At 38.8% G+C, this 18,829-nt stretch overlaps 3 protein-coding genes across 3 annotated transcripts; 2 read left to right on the forward strand and 1 right to left on the reverse strand.

Moving 5' to 3' along the window:
* Nucleotides 1-1,651: 1,651 nt before the first annotated feature.
* Nucleotides 1,652-3,795, forward strand: LOC149037945 (uncharacterized). Its single transcript, XM_089186630.1, has 3 exons — nucleotides 1,652-1,823; nucleotides 2,967-3,200; nucleotides 3,625-3,795. The coding sequence occupies exons 1-3, from the start codon at nucleotides 1,766-1,768 to the stop codon at nucleotides 3,633-3,635; spliced, it is 303 nt and encodes a 100-aa protein (XP_089042756.1). The 5' UTR covers nucleotides 1,652-1,765; the 3' UTR covers nucleotides 3,636-3,795.
* Nucleotides 3,796-4,661: 866 nt separating this feature from the next.
* LOC113683376 (voltage-gated potassium channel KCNC1) lies at nucleotides 4,662-8,661 on the forward strand. Its single transcript, XM_027200611.2, has 2 exons — nucleotides 4,662-5,382; nucleotides 7,126-8,661. Exons 1-2 carry the CDS (start codon nucleotides 4,828-4,830, stop codon nucleotides 8,086-8,088), a joined length of 1,518 nt encoding a protein of 505 aa, XP_027056412.2. The 5' UTR covers nucleotides 4,662-4,827; the 3' UTR covers nucleotides 8,089-8,661.
* On the reverse strand, nucleotides 8,474-18,815 carry LOC113683350 (centrosomal protein of 78 kDa). The gene is made up of 18 exons (XM_027200584.2): nucleotides 18,325-18,815; nucleotides 17,428-17,509; nucleotides 16,488-16,584; nucleotides 15,784-15,856; nucleotides 15,294-15,397; nucleotides 14,624-14,798; nucleotides 14,203-14,316; nucleotides 13,926-13,990; nucleotides 13,531-13,625; nucleotides 12,548-12,637; nucleotides 12,009-12,063; nucleotides 11,388-11,478; nucleotides 11,000-11,040; nucleotides 10,767-10,844; nucleotides 10,266-10,325; nucleotides 10,063-10,135; nucleotides 9,187-9,283; nucleotides 8,474-8,883 (listed from the first exon to the last, which is right to left on the reverse strand). Exons 1-18 carry the CDS (start codon nucleotides 18,584-18,586, stop codon nucleotides 8,781-8,783), a joined length of 1,755 nt encoding a protein of 584 aa, XP_027056385.2. The 5' UTR covers nucleotides 18,587-18,815; the 3' UTR covers nucleotides 8,474-8,780.
* Between the last annotated feature and the right edge of the window lie 14 nt (nucleotides 18,816-18,829).

Below are 18,829 nucleotides of genomic sequence, written 5' to 3' on the forward strand. Positions count from 1 at the left end.
TGCACTCGTTTTACGACTTACCACCCGTGTAACAGGAAGGATTGCACTCCATTTCAGCAAATAACACGCGCGTAATTTTATCATGTATATTATTATAAAGCATGATGACAAAATAGTATAAAGACAAATTCAGATGGGCAACGCAGACGACTGAGAGGGTAAAAGTTTTGGACTTAATTAGCAAAAGCTACGCATTAAGTCTTACCCTGATTTGCGATAACTTTTGTAGGAAGTAAAGTGTACAAAACAAGGATAATAACTGACTGCATTGCTTTTCCAGTAATCTTCATTTTCTTACTTTCCGAAATGATTTCTGAGCCAGTTTCAGGGACGCGCTTTGGACGATAAAACTGTTAGCGGGGTTTGCAAGACTTTTTGCAATCTTGCTTGGCAATAATGCGATGAACTTCAAACAAAGGACTGTTAGACCTCCATAAATTAAAACTAGAAAATTAAAAACCTATTCACGGTGTTAATGACAAAACTAATTGAAAAGATAAAAAAATATGAATAATACTCCCTACTTAAAAGGCTGGTTTTGAGGTCCTCTTATAAACAAAGAAAAGATAATCAAGGTTTTGTTCGATTTTCAGTGACCACGATAATAGGGAAAAACAACTAATTTGATATTGTGGGCAGTCACAGGAATTTGAAGCATTTGTGCGCAACGTAGTTCTTAAAATCCACTTATAGGAATGGAGAATATTTTTATTTCGTTCACAGTTTAAGTTCCCTGTGACAAGCAGACAAGCAATACTTTACGTGATGCTGAAGATGGTGATAAGGAGTATTACAACTCTCTCCTCCCCCCACCCCCCGTAGATAATCCATCAATCCATCGCATTTTACTTCGGCCCCTCTCTCCCCTCCCTTAAGAAATCCTTTAGTACGCCGTCAGCCCCTCGAGTTCCAGGAATTTTCAATTTCATTTACCTTGCCTTGCGAAAAATTCTACTCCTGTTTGTTTACGATTGGCTTTCAATTACGCGAAAGATCAATAGATTATACCGATTGTACTATGCCCCAATAAAAAATTTTGCGAATTATACATTCTACAAAGTTATACAACCTTTAACATAGTTATTATTTTCTTTCAGCAATTTCATTCCTCTTTGAATTATTTGCGCATTCATGAATCAAAGAAAGTCTTTTATGAAACAGATTTTACCCGTAAGAGTAAAAAAATAAGTAAGATTTGCCGCTTTGTAGCTTGGTAAATATCCACCACAAGCCACCGACGCTGAGGTGAGTAGTTGTTAATTACCGCATATTAATAGCCAACGGAAAGCTGTTATGTGATTGTTTTAACCCATTGTGAATCTGAAATAAGAAATGTTCGGTTCAGATCGAAGATTTCATTTCCATCTGCTATCTCGCGGATGACGCATTTCATTTCAACAATGGCAACTTTCTAACAAAGGAAATTCTGGGGCAATGATAAGTTTAGCACGTAATCTACGAAAAAGTCACGATAGCTCGAGACCGGACTTTACCTCGAGTCCAGTGTGATTTTAGTTTGTTCAGCTTTCGTGAACCTTGATTTAAAATTCATTAACCAATTGCACCTGTATTTAAATCTGACGTAAAAAGATCACATATCTTGTTTCAATTGTAATTGTTTAGCTGTTAGTGTTTGTTTATTTTACGCTTTGTTACAGGCAACGTTAGCCAATAATGCACTCTATCCACAGCTTCGCACAGCTGAATTGTCATCGATTCAAAACTCACCAACGCACTTCGTTACGAGCAAGTTTGACTGAAAATCATGAAAAGATTCCTTGAAATGTTCGCTTTTCTCGGCTGTTTGACTGCTGTTTATGCCGGTAAGTCAGTCTTGTTATAACTATAATGGAATTAAGATTAATGGGATCTTTTCGTGAGCTGAGGGTTCTAGCTAAGTTTCGAATGCAACGAAATTTTAAAAAAACGAAAATTTAAAAAAACACTAAAAGCTAAAAAGGGAAATATCAAAGATAAAAAAGTCTTAAGCGATCTGCTATTTAAAAGAATTAATGTGATAACTTCTTATTGACAGCTTTTCTCAAGGGAAGTAAAAATTGAAACAGAAAGATGAAAGTTTATATAAATAAGTGATGATAAGAAACGCGCTTCAGAGTGCTTCGATTTCTTAATTTGCATCCAACACTCTTACAACCCGCAGCAAGTAGTTTTCGAACTATAAAGACGTTTATTACAGTGGGAATCGGATTGATATGCAGGTTACGAAGCGTTTTTGGAAAGCGTGCACAATTTTGGCTCCGTTTCGTGACGATAACGACTATTCACGAATATCTCTCGTCCAACTCTTGTCTTAATCGCACTGACGAAGGGCTAACGCTCGAAACGTCAGCTTTTTTACTCTTCACGGTGGCCAATTTACGTTTTCGACTCAGTTGTTAACACTAAATTACCTACTATACTCTCCCACCGACGCGGCACCAGTTTCTTTAGAAACTCATTCCCCCCCCCCCCCCACTCTGATTTCGCTTCATTCTGTCTGTCTGTCTGTCTGTCTGTCTGTTTCCAGTTTAAGAAATTACGGTGATGGTCATGAAATTCTAAGTCATTCTACGCAGTTCTTGGCAACAAGATGTGATCATCTCTTTGATCGGCCGTTTGTTTTTATTTCGACACGAAATGACTTTTATGGCTCAGAGCTAAATAATCAGTTTAACCTTTGTTCAGTATAGCGTGTTATTTTGGAATTTAATTCAGCCAAACGTTCCACTTAGACGCTAATTTTTGAGGACAATGTCGAGAAGGCATACGACTAAAACTGACATCAAAAATTTTAATCAGACTCTTTCAATAACTCGCTGTCGATCCCTCGTTCTTCCTTGTCTTCGCCTCGAGGAACATGGAGCTTCTCGGGTGAAAAGAAAACTCATCGTTTCCCTTGGGATCAATGCTTTTTATGCAACATACAACTTGATTCATACTGAAACGAATTCTCTTTCGTTAAACAGGTGATACTGGTGATGGTCATGTTACCCCTCCCCCATGGCCAGATCATGGAAAACTACTCTGTTTGTTTTTTGCCGGCTCTGATTACATCTGCAAGGTGAAATGCGATCCAAGTCACGTGCCGGAGAGACCCATTCCTCATTCATACGACTACCGTGACGGCAAGTGGACGACAGTTCCACTTCTAGACCCCAATGGAGAACCTTTTGTGTTTCCCTGGCCAAACTGTGTCCCAGGTTAGCGCGGTTCATACAAACAGTTCATCTCAATTTATAAAATGGCAGAAATATTGCGCACGCGCCCTGATTTGCTGAAAACTTTCCATTTCACCCTTTCAATATTAGCCGGATATGCACATTCTCCATTTCATTCTGTAGACATTTCCTAAGGCGTTGACCAGCAGAATTTGCTAAACAACTCAAAGATTCTATAGTCCTACAGTGTGTGATCATTTCCTTTCAGTCTCAGTCTGTCAGAAGGAATTAGATGACTGTCGCTCTTACAAGGTCAATGGGCTGTAGACCTAAAGAAGACAAAAACATTGACTGATTTTTTATTTTTATTTTTCTCTTTCAAACCGGTTCATTTATAAAATGCACTAATTCAAATTTAAAATCATTCCAGTATAATAAACACCATTCCTTTTCTTTGCCTTTATAGCAAGCAAGTAAAGATTTGGCAGATATGGCTTTTAGCTGAACACGTCAAGGAAAATGATTTTAAAATTTAAGAGGAAATAATATAATTATAATAATATGTGATGCATACTCTGTAACTTGTAGATAATTTGAAAACAATCGATGATAAAACATTATGAATCGTTGTGAAAAATCCTCATGATAGTGTAATTTCTCAATTCTTTGTCTTTATAAATTTTCGTTCATCACGTGACGTACTCCGCCGGAATACTAGTTACGTCAGCTATTAAAAATATTTCGTTTTCGTACTCCAGCCACCTATTTATCACTCCCGTCTAATTTCTACCACTCCGACGCCTCTATTTTCATCAAGAAAACAAAATCTTCCATCTACGAAAGAACTTCTTAAGGAGTCGTAACACAACTCGCCGAAGAATAATAAATTCAGTTCCAGTCCTCGGTTGGAATTTCGATTTATTTCGATTTGTCACTCGTTGTGCGAAGCAAATATGATTACTTAAGAAAAATTGGACCGGCAGAAAAAAAAAGAAAAAAGCTCATAAACCACGTTAAAAATAAAGACATTTGCTGAAACAGACCCATAGCTGAGTTCCTAATCTAATTAAGTATTTGCGCGATTCATCGGCGGCATCTTATATTTTTTGCGCTTTATTTATACTGGACCAAACAAAAGTTAGAACCGTAGACAGCTCAATTTGAATCAATAAACAAAAATAAACAAGGTTAAAAAAAAAATGCAGCTGTAGCGAGGCCAATAGAAAATTCAATGGAGAAAAAAATACGGAAGGCTTGATCAAGTAAAAAGTAAGTTAATACTGCTTCAATGTTTCATTTCATTTTGTGTTGAAGTTTATAAGTTTCTTTAAAATAAAAGGCCAATTTCCCTCCGTTGTTATTCTGACCTGATTCGCCAAGTCTTTGAAGAAACGTTCTTGAAAGAAATCGGTCTTAATAAATGTGTCAGTCAACCCTATGATTGAACTTAAACAATCCGCTGTGCTTGATTTAATTAAACCTTTGCCACCTTTGCCACCTTTACTGAAGATCACCAGGAAATATACAGACGCCGAGTTGAATACTATAGAGATCCAATCATTGGTTCACTTCATCTCAATCACTCAGCGTAAACTGTTCCTCGCAACAAAAAACACTCACATAAAAAAAAGAAACGACAGGCAAAATTTCCACAGCTTGTATTGAAAACATGTTTGATGTTTTGAGAAACGACAGAGTAACTATAAACGTCGGCGGTTTTCGACACAACACTTTTTTGACGACGTTAAAAAATATTCCTGATACTCGGTTGTCGTGGATTGCGGAGAACCATCCAAACAGCCCCGATTTCGACCCCGTGCTTGGAGAATATTTCTTCGACCGACATCCACGAATATTTACCGAAGTTTTGAATTATTACCGCATTGGCAAGCTTCATTGCCCAGCCGATGTTTGCTCGGCGCTATTTCAAGAGGAATTGTCGTATTGGGGAATAAACGAACGGGATATCGAGCCATGTTGTTGGGTCTTGTACAAGCGGCAGATGAACACAGAGGAGACACTTAAAACATTTCATCTTGATAATGCGAGGAAAGCGTCCGGAGGTTGCACAAGCAATGCTAAAGGTGCGAAAAAGCGGGCAACCATAGCAAGCTTGTTTGGATCAGAGACTGTTTTAACGAGAAATAATCGTGAAAGATGGAGGCAATTTCGGCCCAAAGTTTGGGCGCTGTTGGACGATCCACGCTCTTCTCTTGCGGCAAAGGTGAGAATGTAGAGATAACTTTTAATTTTAATGTTGATCCTGATCCGGAGAAGAAATTTTTCCTCCCGTAATTTTAAATAATTTTCGAAAGAGGAAGAACAAATTTGTCAAGTAAATTTTAAAAATTAGTTTTCTCTTTTATTTTGGTGGCGATTTTGAAAAGCTTGCTGAAAATCTGTCAAAGAATTTCATATTGCAGAAAACTGTCTCAGAGACAAATTTAAAGTAAAGAGTACTTTATCTTTTAAATTTTTTTTCTATTTATCTTGTAAGCAATAAGAGAGAAAATGCATTTATCTAGGGAAATTATATTTCATCGATACTTCTTTTAACCATGCAAAAGATGTTTCTCTTTGCATAAAAATGACCGAGCTGTTGTTATAGTTATTTCACAGCAAGGGTTACCATTCATTCCGAAAAAATTCAGTTTCGACACTTCACTATCCTTTGATAAGCTCTAAGTGTGCAATTTGCGAATTGCACAACCCTTTTAGAGAGAAATTATACCTGAGCATAACTAGTCGTATCTTCAACCATTGGTCAAATACGGACTCATTCAAGTCCATAACCAACAGATTAAACGCAATCAAGATGGCAGGTGTTTTTCGGAGAAGATCTGTCATAAATGCGCTGCAAACACCTGATCGTTTTAACCTTCATTTCAATATCTAAACAGTGCTGATCAATTCATTTTAAACACGATTGACAATTCAGTTCAAAAGCTTGATAGAAACACGGCTAAGAAACAGAATAAGGTGGTGATAAGGAAAGGGGTCTTGGGTTTTTGTTGAATAGAGGAGGAAATCGAACCCCAGGCAATAAGATTTTAAGACTCCGTTTTAATGTGAAGGTCATTCAAAAAGTCTTTTGATTACCTTGATATTTAATTGTTTCTTTTTTAGACATTTGGCGACATATTGACGTTTCCTTAGTGGGGGATCAGTTTTGTAATGGTCGTCGTGTGGAAAAAGTTTCCTTTACAGTAGAAATTTATCCACAATTAAACCATATCTTTTTTATCTCTACCTATTTTTTGTCTAGGACTCCTCTTTTAGCTTCTAAAGACCAACTGTACCAATCGAAAATTGTCTTCAAATGCTCTAAAATTTTGATTACAGACGCCACTATTTCAGTGAAAAAAAAAACAAAAACAAAAAAACATCAGTGAGTAACCAGTCAGAAAAACTTCCAAGAGATGCAGAATAAGGGTCAAGGCTTTATTACATCACAGGAAAGCTACCAGGCTGCTAAGCAAAATGCTTGTGTCCTCAGTCTGATTCCAAGCTAATTTGAAACAATTTTCGTAAGGCTATGTTACTCTCTGGAATCCCAAAACGCAGTCGCTCATATAATTCCTCTACGCTTTCAAATGGTGGAGATAAAAATCATTCGGTTTCAAGGGTTTTCTTCTCCTTTATAAGATCCCTCACCAAACAAAAACAATTTTTTTACGCTGGTTCTACATTTTTTGCTTGAAGTTAGTTTATTCTCTGGTTTGCTAGCAGTTTATATTTATTTCTATGAAAGGGAAACACCAAATATAGCCCTAGTTTCCCCTTTAAAAATTTGGAATTTCAAGTCTTGGTTTCTGAATACGAAAAATAAAGCCAGAGGAAAACTGAGAAAAACCCATGCAGCAGAAACAAGAACCAGATCTATACATGACATCTGTGGGTTCGAGAATTCACGCTATACTAGGCTTGCTTTCCCATGCTAATTGAAGAATTCTCAAATATTTTTTAGGTATTCATTGGTTTGACAAGTCTGTTTATCTTGGTCTCAGTCACGCAATTCTGCCTTAGCACCGTGACATCCATCAAAGATAACGCAACGCTGATGAAGATCTTGCGGATTCTAGATGCCATGACATCGATTTGGTTCACAGTGGAATTTTTTCTTCGTCTCATCTTCTGTCCGAATTTCAAAAACTTTGCAAAGAATCCCATGAACTGGATGGATCTACTTGCTGTTTTACCATTTTATCTTTCATTGTACCACATCGGGACAAGAACATCTTGGCTTGTTGTGATGAGAACGCTAAGAATTTTCCGCATTTTCAGTTTGTCCTTTTCATTCCAAATCTTATTCCATACACTAATATCAAGCAAGAATGAGCTCTTTCTGGTGTTTTTCAGCCTTATTGTGCCAATCATCTTATTTTCGAGCATGATTTACTTCGCTGAGAATGAAAACAACGAAGAGATGTTTCCCAGCATCCCAGAGTCTTTTTGGTGGGCTATCGTGACTGTCACAACACTCGGGTATGGTGATGTAGTTCCGGTAACGAAAGTAGGGAAAGTTATAGGAGCAATGTGCGCTATCTGCGGCGTCATCATAATTGCACTTCCGGTCTCAGTGATTGGCAGCAACTTCTCGTATTTTTACATGCAAGCGCGCACGCGTATACAACAACCGCGGCGATCTACAAAGATGGCCCCGCTTTCGCAGGTTCCCGCCAATTTGATGTATAAGCGTTTACCGCGCAGGCGCAGTGGTTCCGGATCAGAAACTAATGGAAATGTGCCTAGGAGGTCACGCGTAAGAAAACGGTCAAGTAGCAAGAGGAGCATATCTACGCATGCGTCATATGGGCGCAGACCGAGCCGGAAGTCAAATTCAACGTATGGAACTAGAGCTAATGCCCTGGAGATGGTGGAAATTTTAAAGCAAGATCAACGAAGAGAGACAATGAAGGAGGAAACGTGAAAAAAGCATGTAATCCTCTTTAAAAAATAACCAATTTGTACCGTAACGGCAAGAGTTGCATAGTTTTGAAAATTTTAGTTGGTACTAGATCGAGTTTCATTTAAGTGTCGAAAGTTATCGAAGATGGCATATATTCTTCTAAAAACCATAACCAATTTCGTACCGTCATTATCATAAACATACTAAGATTTACATTTGAAAAGGCGCCCATTAAATTTTCATTCACAAGCTGGTCGAGGAAGCCGAATTCCCTCGTGAATACGCAAAAAAACTTAACATTCCCAAAAGTTCTCGCGTTCATCTCGCACCAGAGCCTTATGCTGCAAACTCGTTGCTCATACCAGCAGCATTTTCCACAGCGGAGAAAGAGAGAGTTAGACCAAGATAAACTGTTAAAAATGTACAGTTTAATAATGTTGGCTTAATATACGGGATGAAAATCAAGAGTAATTAACAAACAGTAACAAATTAGGTAACAAAACTTTTGCTAGTTTTAAAAAGAGAAACGATCTGGTATCTTTGTATCGTGTATTTAAAAAAAAAACACAAAATAAACCTTAAATCGTAAATAAACTTCGAGGTAACTGGTTCAATGTCTATACAGTATTGTCGATAGGGACGTTAGGCACGAAGATAAATTTAAAAGAGCCATTTTACATGGGCCAATTTGAAATGAAATTCTTAGCCAATCGTCATCTTGCAGTACCAGAGGACTCTTCTGTTATTGGTGAAAGGCCATTGTCAGGCTCAGGTAAGCTGCTGTTCTCTCCAAGAACATGCGCCAGATCACTGAACCTGGAGGAAAAGGAAGTAAAAAAGGGGATCATATACAAACATGCATGTCGATATTGTTTACGTTATCAATTCAGTTAATAATACTAAATTACTCAATTATTGTAGAGCTTGGCTAACTCGACCTCAATCAACTCGAACTTAGAGAAATCTCCCCTTATAAAGATTTTAGTAAATTCAACGTCTTGGGTTATGTTTCGTTTCCCATAGCAGTTCGAGTTAAGGAACTGTGCTGCGCCCGACCTTCGAACAAAAATCTCTTCAAGACAAGTAAAGAAGGATAATTGAAAAAAAAAAAACACTTACTTGGATCCTTTCAGCAGATCCAAGAAACCATGGAATTGTCTGAAAGACGCTTCGATACTCTCCAGTACGCGGTCGTCTTCAAGAATGGTTTTCGCTCCTTCAGATAGACAGGGCGGACAAACAGTCAGCCAGTCAGAAAGACACAAAGGCAGAGAGAGTACCTTGCACACAGACAGAGGGTGACAAAGCTGGAAAAAACTTTTTCGCGCATTTCACGAGCTTACGCGGGCTCGCCAGTGTAATCATACCGAGGCAATGGCGGGATTTTAGAAAAATCGACAAGTAGACGGTGATTTATTGTCTTTTTTCCCTTTGGCCTGGTTATGACATAAGTAGAGAGTTAAGCTAACACTCAAACGAAAGACTTTCCTTTAACAGACGCAAAAAATAATCATTGAATACCACGGTTTTAACCTTGAACTCCCACCGAAATTTTGCCGTATACTGTTGCAGTTTGATCGCGAAAATACATTTTGTGCAGGTTTTGACTGAGCGTGCAGAATAACATTTGAGAGGATATACACGGTTCAATAAAATTAAAAATTGACGATTTTGACGATTTCCGCCACTATAAATCATTCACACCGTCGCTTTGGATACAAATGCAACTCCATGACATGCGCACACGAGTTACTTTTAAGGACAATTAAACTGCACGAGCCCGTAGGGCAAGTGCAATTTGTAGTCTTTGAAAAATTTACAAGAACTTACAACACCAAATGGCAAGAGAAATAATGTTCTTAATTGTTAATTATGTACATGAAAAACATCACACAAAGTCAGAATAGACGAAATTTTGAAAGGGTGTGCGCTTGTGTTACAATCTGAAGCGCGTAATTTTTCCGTGTACATTAACATGGCAATAAATGTACGCACCTCCGATCTTTTGTTTCTCAGGGACCGTGTTCAAGAACGTGCCATTCAGAGACACAGGACGAGCTGGTGGTAACTATATAAAAACGACAAACAACAACAATAAAGTTAAAGCTGGGTCTACTAGGAACGAACTTGATTACGGTTAGTTAGAGTAAATCTCTTTAAAGTCAAAGTATTACTGGCTGTTGGCGCAATATACTCACTGTTTGCTGTGTCTTCAAAAGTCGTATTTCTTGCTGCAGTCTTCTGTTCTCGACTTGCAACTAAAACGAAACAGGAAAATTTTAGGACGGCAGAATGCGTAGATACGCCCAACAGATATATCAACAGAGGCGTAAGGCGATCGCACGTTTTCAGTCTCAATCAAAACGATCAAATGCACCGTAGTCGAATGGAAAGTAAAACTGGAAATACAGTTAAAGATTACTCCTTTACTCTCTGTGTCAAACCCTTTACACCTTAACATCAGTATCCATATTCTCCATACTGTTCTCTGTACAATTCCTACGGTACTGACAAGCAGAATTCGATTAACAATCAAGAGATTTCTTGGTTGGTAATCATTTCCTTTCTTCTCGTGACGTAAATGTTTGATTCAGGGGTAATATTGTAAGGAGAAATTGAATGTCAATCACTATTAGGAATCAACGGATTAGCTGACTCCTAAACTTAAGATATATATTAACGTTACATGAGTAACTTACTTCGAGTATTCTCGAGTCGGCTGTCGCACGCGCTCGACTTTCGTCTTCAAGCCGGCGTTTGAGAAGTTCCATCTCTAACTGATTGGAAGCAATGTTTGAGAGAAAGTAAAGTTAAATTTTATATATATAGACTGGCTGCCATAATTAAACTAGTGTTTGAAAAAAGAGGGAAGAAAAAAGACTCGTTAGAAAGATTAAATGAAGGAGCTTTTAAAAAAATGACCAGCATGTACCTGCATGTCCTTTAATTTTTCACGATTATCAACAGAGGAATCTGAAATGTAAATTAATAAGCAGTAATTTAAAATAGCACACAGATACACAAGAAAAGAAATGACTGAATATGAATAGCTCTCTGGTCACGAAATTTGCGCTAAAAATTTTGTCAAGTGTTAGATTACTTGCATTCCCTCGGTTTGTAATCGTTCTTTAGACATGCAAATTTTTCTTGAGAGTGGAATACGGAGAAGAGTAGGAACCAACTGAAGCCCTGTTTGAAACCATTTCGTTTAAGACTCCTCTCGAAACACAACAGAAACTTTTTGCGTAAACAAACAAAACTAAACTAAACAAAAGTCAGTGGCAGTTAAGAGTTAATTGACGATAACAGTCTAGTTTTACCAGTGGTACTCGTTCGGTGCGATGGAAAGTCATCTTCTTCAGACGCCAACGGTGAACTTGTGGCTCGAGGTTTGCTTACAGAGGACTTCACCTGATGTAAAACAGAAGCAAAATAAAGGCCGGCTGCGTAAAAAGCGTGCGATTTGAGCGCGCGTGGACGAACAAGCGAGACGTCACGCGCGTCTTCACTCCCGCGCACGTTTCCTGCGTTCTTAGTGCGGGCCAACCATGCACACAGAGCACACTCTGAACAAAAAAATCCAGGGAAGGAAGATAAGCAAACTTAAAGTCGAGAAACTATGAAAAATTACAAGCATTACAATAAAACGAGACACGAATCCAGAAACATTCAATTAACGGTAATTAATTATAAAATAATTCAAATAGTACGCGCGCTCTAATTGGCCATAAAACCATTTTACACGAGCGTCTGTAAACACGGTTTTCGTTCCTCTTTCATTAGTTATTTTATAAAAGAAATGTAAAATGGTTTCCGTGTTTACATAGCCAACACGGAAACCATTTTACATTTCTTCATTATACCACAGCAATTTACTAAGCATTTACAACGCATATACGTGATTTCAACAATTGCTAAGACTCAATCGACATTAAACATACCTTCTTTTTCTTAACTGACGAGCCGTCTTGTGCATTTTGTCGTCCAAGTTTGTGCCTGTTGGAAGAAAGTGGAACCAAAACATACTGGTAAAAACTTTTGCAAGCGCTATTTTTCCGCCTTGGAAAAAGCCCATCAATCCTGAATCCCAAAGGCAAGCTGATGACTGAGCTCGCTCGTAGCCCCCCCATTTCATGAGAATTCGCCTTACGAACGTCAAAAGAGACGGTGGACTCGAGCTTCCAGAAACACGGATGTCCCCGATTTGTCCCCCGGAAGAGCGAAGACCGGAGGGTAGAGAGCGACGGAAATCGACCCTAAAAACTGAACAGTAGAATTGTGTGACAGCAGACTGCCGGATAACAGCTAAAAAAAGAAAAAGGGCAAAGACCACAGCACAATGCTTCATAGAGTCACAAGCGAACAGGCGTCTTTCTCGCCTGTGGTAGTCTTGAGGTACGTAGTCGAAATGGCGAAAACATATGAATATTTGAAGTAACTAAATCGCGAGACACGCGACATCATTTCATCAATAGATTACCTGTTCTTTCCCACTCTAGCTGCTGTTCTCCAAGGAATGAAACCAGAAGACTTCTTTGATACGACAACAACACTCCTCGAAACACCAGTCCTTTAAAACAGCAGAGAAATGAAAAGCCACAGAGATGAATCAAATTCTTTCGCTCGTGAAACATTTAGGAAATCTTTGCAACTGAACTAATGATTCTTCGCCGCGCTAGGTCCGTAAGTAATGACCTGACCGGCCCGAACAAAAATCAATATATATTTGAGCACATGACCGTCGCCGCTCTTTCATTAGGAGTTTAACCCTTTAACTCCCAAGATTTCATCAGTAAGTCTCCTTACTGTCTGCCATACAAATTATGTGATGTTATTTTGGAAAATTTGAAATTGAATCGACCAATAATCCCCTAATTGATATTTTTCTTTATTCTCATTACTTGTCTGCTTGATAACGTACTGACAGTGTAAGGAGAAATTCTGTCTTGGTCACTAGTGGGACTTAAAGGATTAAGAAGCGACGCCGTTGACAACGTCGGTAAAAAATGAACTCATATTTTACCTACGAGTCTCGCGATACTGTAAAGTCATTTAGCCCGTTTCTCGCTATCAAAACTGTCTCGTAATTGAATATGGAACACAATGTTAAATTACAAATAAATTAGCCGTCGTCGTTCATGTTACCCAGACAACGCAAAGTTTTCTCATTTCATGTTGTTGTTTTGCAGAGGACGAAAAGAAATTTACAAAGATTTCTAACGCACGTGCACAGCCATTGTTCTGTTCATTAAACCTTTTGCTTAGCGGTGTCCCTGTTGCCGTTCGTCGTGATTTTCTTAAACTCCTTGTTTACTTGCTTTCTCCTGTCAGGTCGTTTCTCATGAGTCCTCCACTCCATTCCGTTTGGCCCTCATACGTGAATTTCATGGAGAATTCCAAAGGAATTCAATTCCAGCAAAGCTCTAATAACAATAACGATAACAGACCACTTTCGACACTTACCTTCCTGCCCGCATGCCCTGCTGTGTAGCCGCGCTCTTTCGTTTCTGCGGACGTATTCGTCCTGGTTTTGGCTCTCTTATCACTAACCACGGATACTGAAAGCATACAACATAAAGGCTAACGAAATGATGTTGACAGCCGCTGAACACATTAAATTCCTCGCAGCTTCCGTATTTTTCTTTTTCCACGGACGAGGAATTTAATCGCGGCTCGCAGAGCAGTGGGAAGATACCAACACCCCCCACCCTTCCTTTTTCCCTGATAACGTGCATATAAAGACTTTCTCCGGTGGCAACTGTCTTATCTACAACCCATTCCCAAGTTTCCAAGAGTGGCTATAAAAGCAACGCCACTTCAACTTTTTTTACATCAACATCAACATCAAACAAACTTACTTCCAACTCGCTCTCTCCACAATTAATCATCAGTTGCTCCATCAATGATCCAAAAACTTCGCGATCTATAGAAAAAATAAGTCAAATGAGCGAACATTAAAAAAAAAAAAATTAAAAGAAAAAAATATATATGCAGCAAACAGGGGCAGCCGAGGATTGGGGGTGGGGGGTGGGTGGTGGGTGGGCGTGGCAGTTTATTGACGGAGGGTGGCTCTCATGTGGGGGGGGGGGGGGGAGGGGGCTAATTTGAGAATTTACTCTTACAAATTGCACTTACCGATCAAAGGATTTAGTCTGAGGTCCAACACGTAAATGGTGGAGTTGAACTTTAAGACCGGCTGGAAGGCCATTGCACCCTCGGTTGAAATCCCACACTGTTGCATATCCAAAGCTGTGGGGGAAAATTTACAACGATGAAAAACTATAATAATACTAATAATAAAAATCATAAACTCCGAACTTAACTAATGAAGGATGGAATCAAACATAAAAACTTCACAAACTGCACAATATATTTGAAGATGCTAAAATGCGCACAGATATTTGAAATGTCCCCCAAATCTCCCTTGTTTCCTTAAGTTCCGTTCTCTGAACTGATATTAAATCCAAGGATCAATAAACGCGTTAAGTTTAGCACCAAATGAACGGGACTGTTCACAAAACGTATTACAATCAGAGAACAATTTTTCAAAACAAACCTTTAACCCAGAGGTCATCTTTAAGTGCTTCAGCAATCAACTGAGCTCCCTGATCGTTAATCATTGGATTTTTACAAATTGTTATTCGCCGAAGTCCAGGCATTCTGTCGAGATCTGGACGACGATACCGCAGGCTGTCTTGCCACGCGACACCATGACGTCTTGTTGCTTGGTGCTATGTATGAATAAAGTAACACTCAGTAGTAAGTTGATAGTCCTTCGAAACTCATCCACGATTCTGTATGACGACGAGATTCGAGGCTCGAGTCAAGTATGGAGACATTCGAGTCGAGTTTTGAAACGTTTGAGACAAGTATTGAGTGGTACGAGTCGAGTTTCGAGACGTTCGAGACAAGTAGTAAGTCATACGAACAAAAGTTTCGAGATGTCCGAGCCGAGCATTGAGTCGTGAGAGTCGAGTTTCGAGACGTCTGAGTCGAGTATCGAGTCGTGCGGGTCGAGTTTCGAGACGTCCGAGTCAAGTTCTGAGACGTCCGAGTCGAGCATCGAGTCGTACGAGTCGAGTTTTGAGACGTTCAAGACAAGTTTCGAGACGTCCGGGTCGAGTGTCGTGTTGCACGTGTCGAATTTCGAGCGTGCATCATGCCCTATGAACCGTGGAAGATCATAACAAAACTCTGACTCACTGAAGAAAAATAATTTACAACACCTTTATCACTTTAGCAAGAGTGTCTGCTCCTTTCCAGGTTAGACTGCACCCAGAGAAGTTCACAGTCATCACGGACGTGTTATTTTTAATCGCGTTGCAGAGGACTGCAAAGTAAAATGTAAGTCTTAGTCGAGGTTTAATTTGATACTTTTGATAGTAAATGAAGACTTGTATTTTAATAAAGTCTATGTTTATCTCATTGGAAATCTTTCACACCAGTTTCTGACTGGTATAGACAGGAATTACGTCGCACCCAATACGCGCATCAAATGTATTTGGAATTTTCGGCCAAACTCATTGACTGCTCGAGCTCAAAGTCCCGTTCACAACTATCATCTTAAACATGGCCGGTGGAAATTTGAGCATGATGCTTGACAAGTTTGATGAAAATTCCTAAGAGTATCTGATGATATTCAAGGGCAAATCAAAATACCAGCCACAAACTAGAAGAGAAAAATTTATAATCGAAAAAATATTTACGACTACTCACTTTCAACGCCACTGTCACCGATTTGGCAGAACTCCAAGGACAAATGCTGCAGAGTTTTGTTCTTTTTTATACCCTTGGAGGAAAAAGAAATTTGTGTTTTTGTGTCAAAAACTTGAAAAACAAAGGTAAGAAAACATTCTGAGTAATAATTACATATTTTAAGACTTATAATCCTATCCAACAGGCTCCGAGTGTAAATATTTTGACCATTGTGAGTCTAGTACACTATTGTCTAAAACCTCACACTAGTCTCAAAAATTAGACATTGGTGTCTAAAAACCAGACACTAGAGCCTAAAACCTGACATTAATGTCCAAAATGAGACACTGGCATATAACATTGGATACTTGAGTCTAAAACTGGATATGTGTCTAGAATCAGACATAACTATAAATTGACCACTAGTTCCAATGAAATTGGAGAGTAGTGTAGAAAATCAGGTACTATTGTTCAAAATAGGACACTGATGTCCAAATTCCCACAACTAGAGCCAAAATTCCCCACAATTTATAGCCTTATCACCTTATTATCATACACTGAGCATGCAGCATCTGTAATATGCAATCTCTTCTTTTTTCTATTTTTAATCAACTTGCAAGACCTCTCACAGCAATTACAAAAGAAAAGGAGTACCATTGGTCTGCATGTGCTGAACTCCTTGTAAAAAGTTTGTTAACAATTTTTTCACTTATCACTTCTTGTACCTTTGCTAGGCAGGTCAGGTCTCTTTCTCTCAGAGGAATTCCTTCAAAAATCAGAGATGTCAAATTCTCTGTAACAGCTAAACACTCTTTGATGGCTCTGCAAAATTCACAGTCAGAATGTTTGAACTGTCGATCATTTATCAATAATGAAACTAAGAATGTAAAAATAAATCAGTGACATAAATTAATCAGCTCCAAAAATTGACAATTTTACAAAGTCTTCTCTCAATCAAAGGTGGTTTAAACATTCTGACTGTTGTTCAAAGATCAATAACATTTATTTCTGAGCTTGCCTTAAAATTAAAATTAAAGTTGCAGAGTGCTGTGGAGTTTCTTGATAGAGTTGCTATGATAACTTGATGTACAGGAAAAACTAAAGGAAGTTGTTAATGATGAATTGGAATTTGTATGCTCTTGTAGGGATCAAGTTACCCAGTGTCTGATCTAGAGCGTGCCATTACAGGATTGCCATGGTTTGAGCAAATATGTCCCCTTCAAATACCTGTTCTGAGTCATTTACGTGCACTTCAAATTGTGTTTCAAAAGAAAAAGAAACAAGGAAATGTGATTTCATCTCATACCAAATCTTTCTAAAACAATGTTTTGTTTAAATTTCAGAAGATTAAAAGTGAAGCAAGAACCAAAATCTAGGGAATAAGAGAAATATAAAAGGCTCAATTTTCAGAGGTTCCCGGGCACAAGTTTAAATAAATGTTAGGGGGGGGGGGTAGATTATGTCCCTCTGAAAATTGTTAATTAGGACACATTGCCCCCCCTTGCTGGAAGTCCTAGATCAGACTCTGGTTACCACATTCACAACATCAGGAGGAAAATAATCACTGTAATGTTCTATCAAATGAATGTATTCAAAAGAAAACAATTTTCACACTTCTAAGTGGGGAAACAGAATAGCTAGTTAACTTTGAGTGAATTACTGTACCTGCAAACCCTGTATGTGACATCCTTGCTACGGATTGGAGGTGCTTTCTTCCTCAGTGCTTGCAAACGTTGCTCTGTTACTTCTGATGTAATAAGAGTTTAACAGGATTAAAGCAATGACTGACTTTCCACTAAGTTAAAGATAAAGTTGGATAATATAGCACTTTTCTACAGCTGATTATGAATACTGACAAAAATGGATATGCATTATTCAGGAATAGTACATAATTTAGTGTTAACAACTGAGTTAAGCTGCTGGAGAGATTGCTCTGGCAAGGAGCTAATGCTCAAAATGTCAGCCTCTTATTTCTTTACAGCGGCTAATTTACATTTTCAACTCAGTTGTTAACACTAAATTACCTGCTATGCTCTCACACTGACACAGCACCACAGTTTCTTTAGAAACTTACCCCCATTATTCAATAGCTCTGCACAGCTGGACAGAACAAGACTAGGTGTGTGGCATGGGAACAGGAAGCTAAAAAAAGCAGTCTGTACTTGAGCCAATTGGCCCATCCACCTGGATCCTATCCCAGTTTCCATAGCATGCAAGGGGTATAATATTACCACTTCTACTCTCCCCTGGATGGGATGCTCGTTTATCCCAAGGTTACCCCCCAGCATTTCATCAGTCTTCCCTGACAATTTGCTGGAACCCATTTCTACTCCTAGTGGTCCAAAAACACAGCACAATGACCCAACTGGGTCTCGAACCTGAAACTTTCAACCCAGATGGAATTTTCGAAAACCAGGCGTCTCCAGGTTTTAGATTCCCGGTAGATGACTGGTACCCGTTAGTATCTGATCGCATACACTAGAAGGGAATAATCAAGACACCTAAAGAGCTGAATTAGAGTCAAACACTGTATACTGTCGCTCCAATTTCAATATTGCTTACCTCCATCTGGATAAAGTGTTTTCTGCCAGTAACTCCTGAATGCGACACTTTTCAACGTCTTGTTGATCTTTAGTGCGTTCAAGATTGGCATCCAATCCGAATGGCGGATCCGATCAGCATTGCAGTCAATGGTGAGTTCATCTAGATTCGCAGTGATTGATCCCAGAGGACATGAGTTCTGCAAAGCACACAGATTATCGTAACACGAAGGAAAATCAACGGAGTTCTTCTGTCTCTGACGGACTGTCTCAATCATGGCCATAATTGGCGCGCATTTGCTCGGAAATTACAACAGTGCAGCCCCAACGAACTTGTAAACGATTCTCATGACATCCACGAAAGGGACACTGTTATTCCATTGCAAATCTAACTTAAAAACTCCGCAAATAATTTTCCATACGATGAAAGTTCCCACTGATAACAACACATTTTGTTTTTCACTCCAACGGTTTTGGTTCTGCTGAAAGAAAACGCTAGGTTAAGTTAAAATTGAATGCGGGCTCAA

The sequence above is a fragment of the Pocillopora damicornis genome, chromosome 11 (assembly GCF_964200805.1).
Source record: "Pocillopora damicornis chromosome 11, jaPocDami1.2, whole genome shotgun sequence".
NCBI classification, from domain to species: Eukaryota; Metazoa; Cnidaria; class Anthozoa; order Scleractinia; family Pocilloporidae; genus Pocillopora; species Pocillopora damicornis.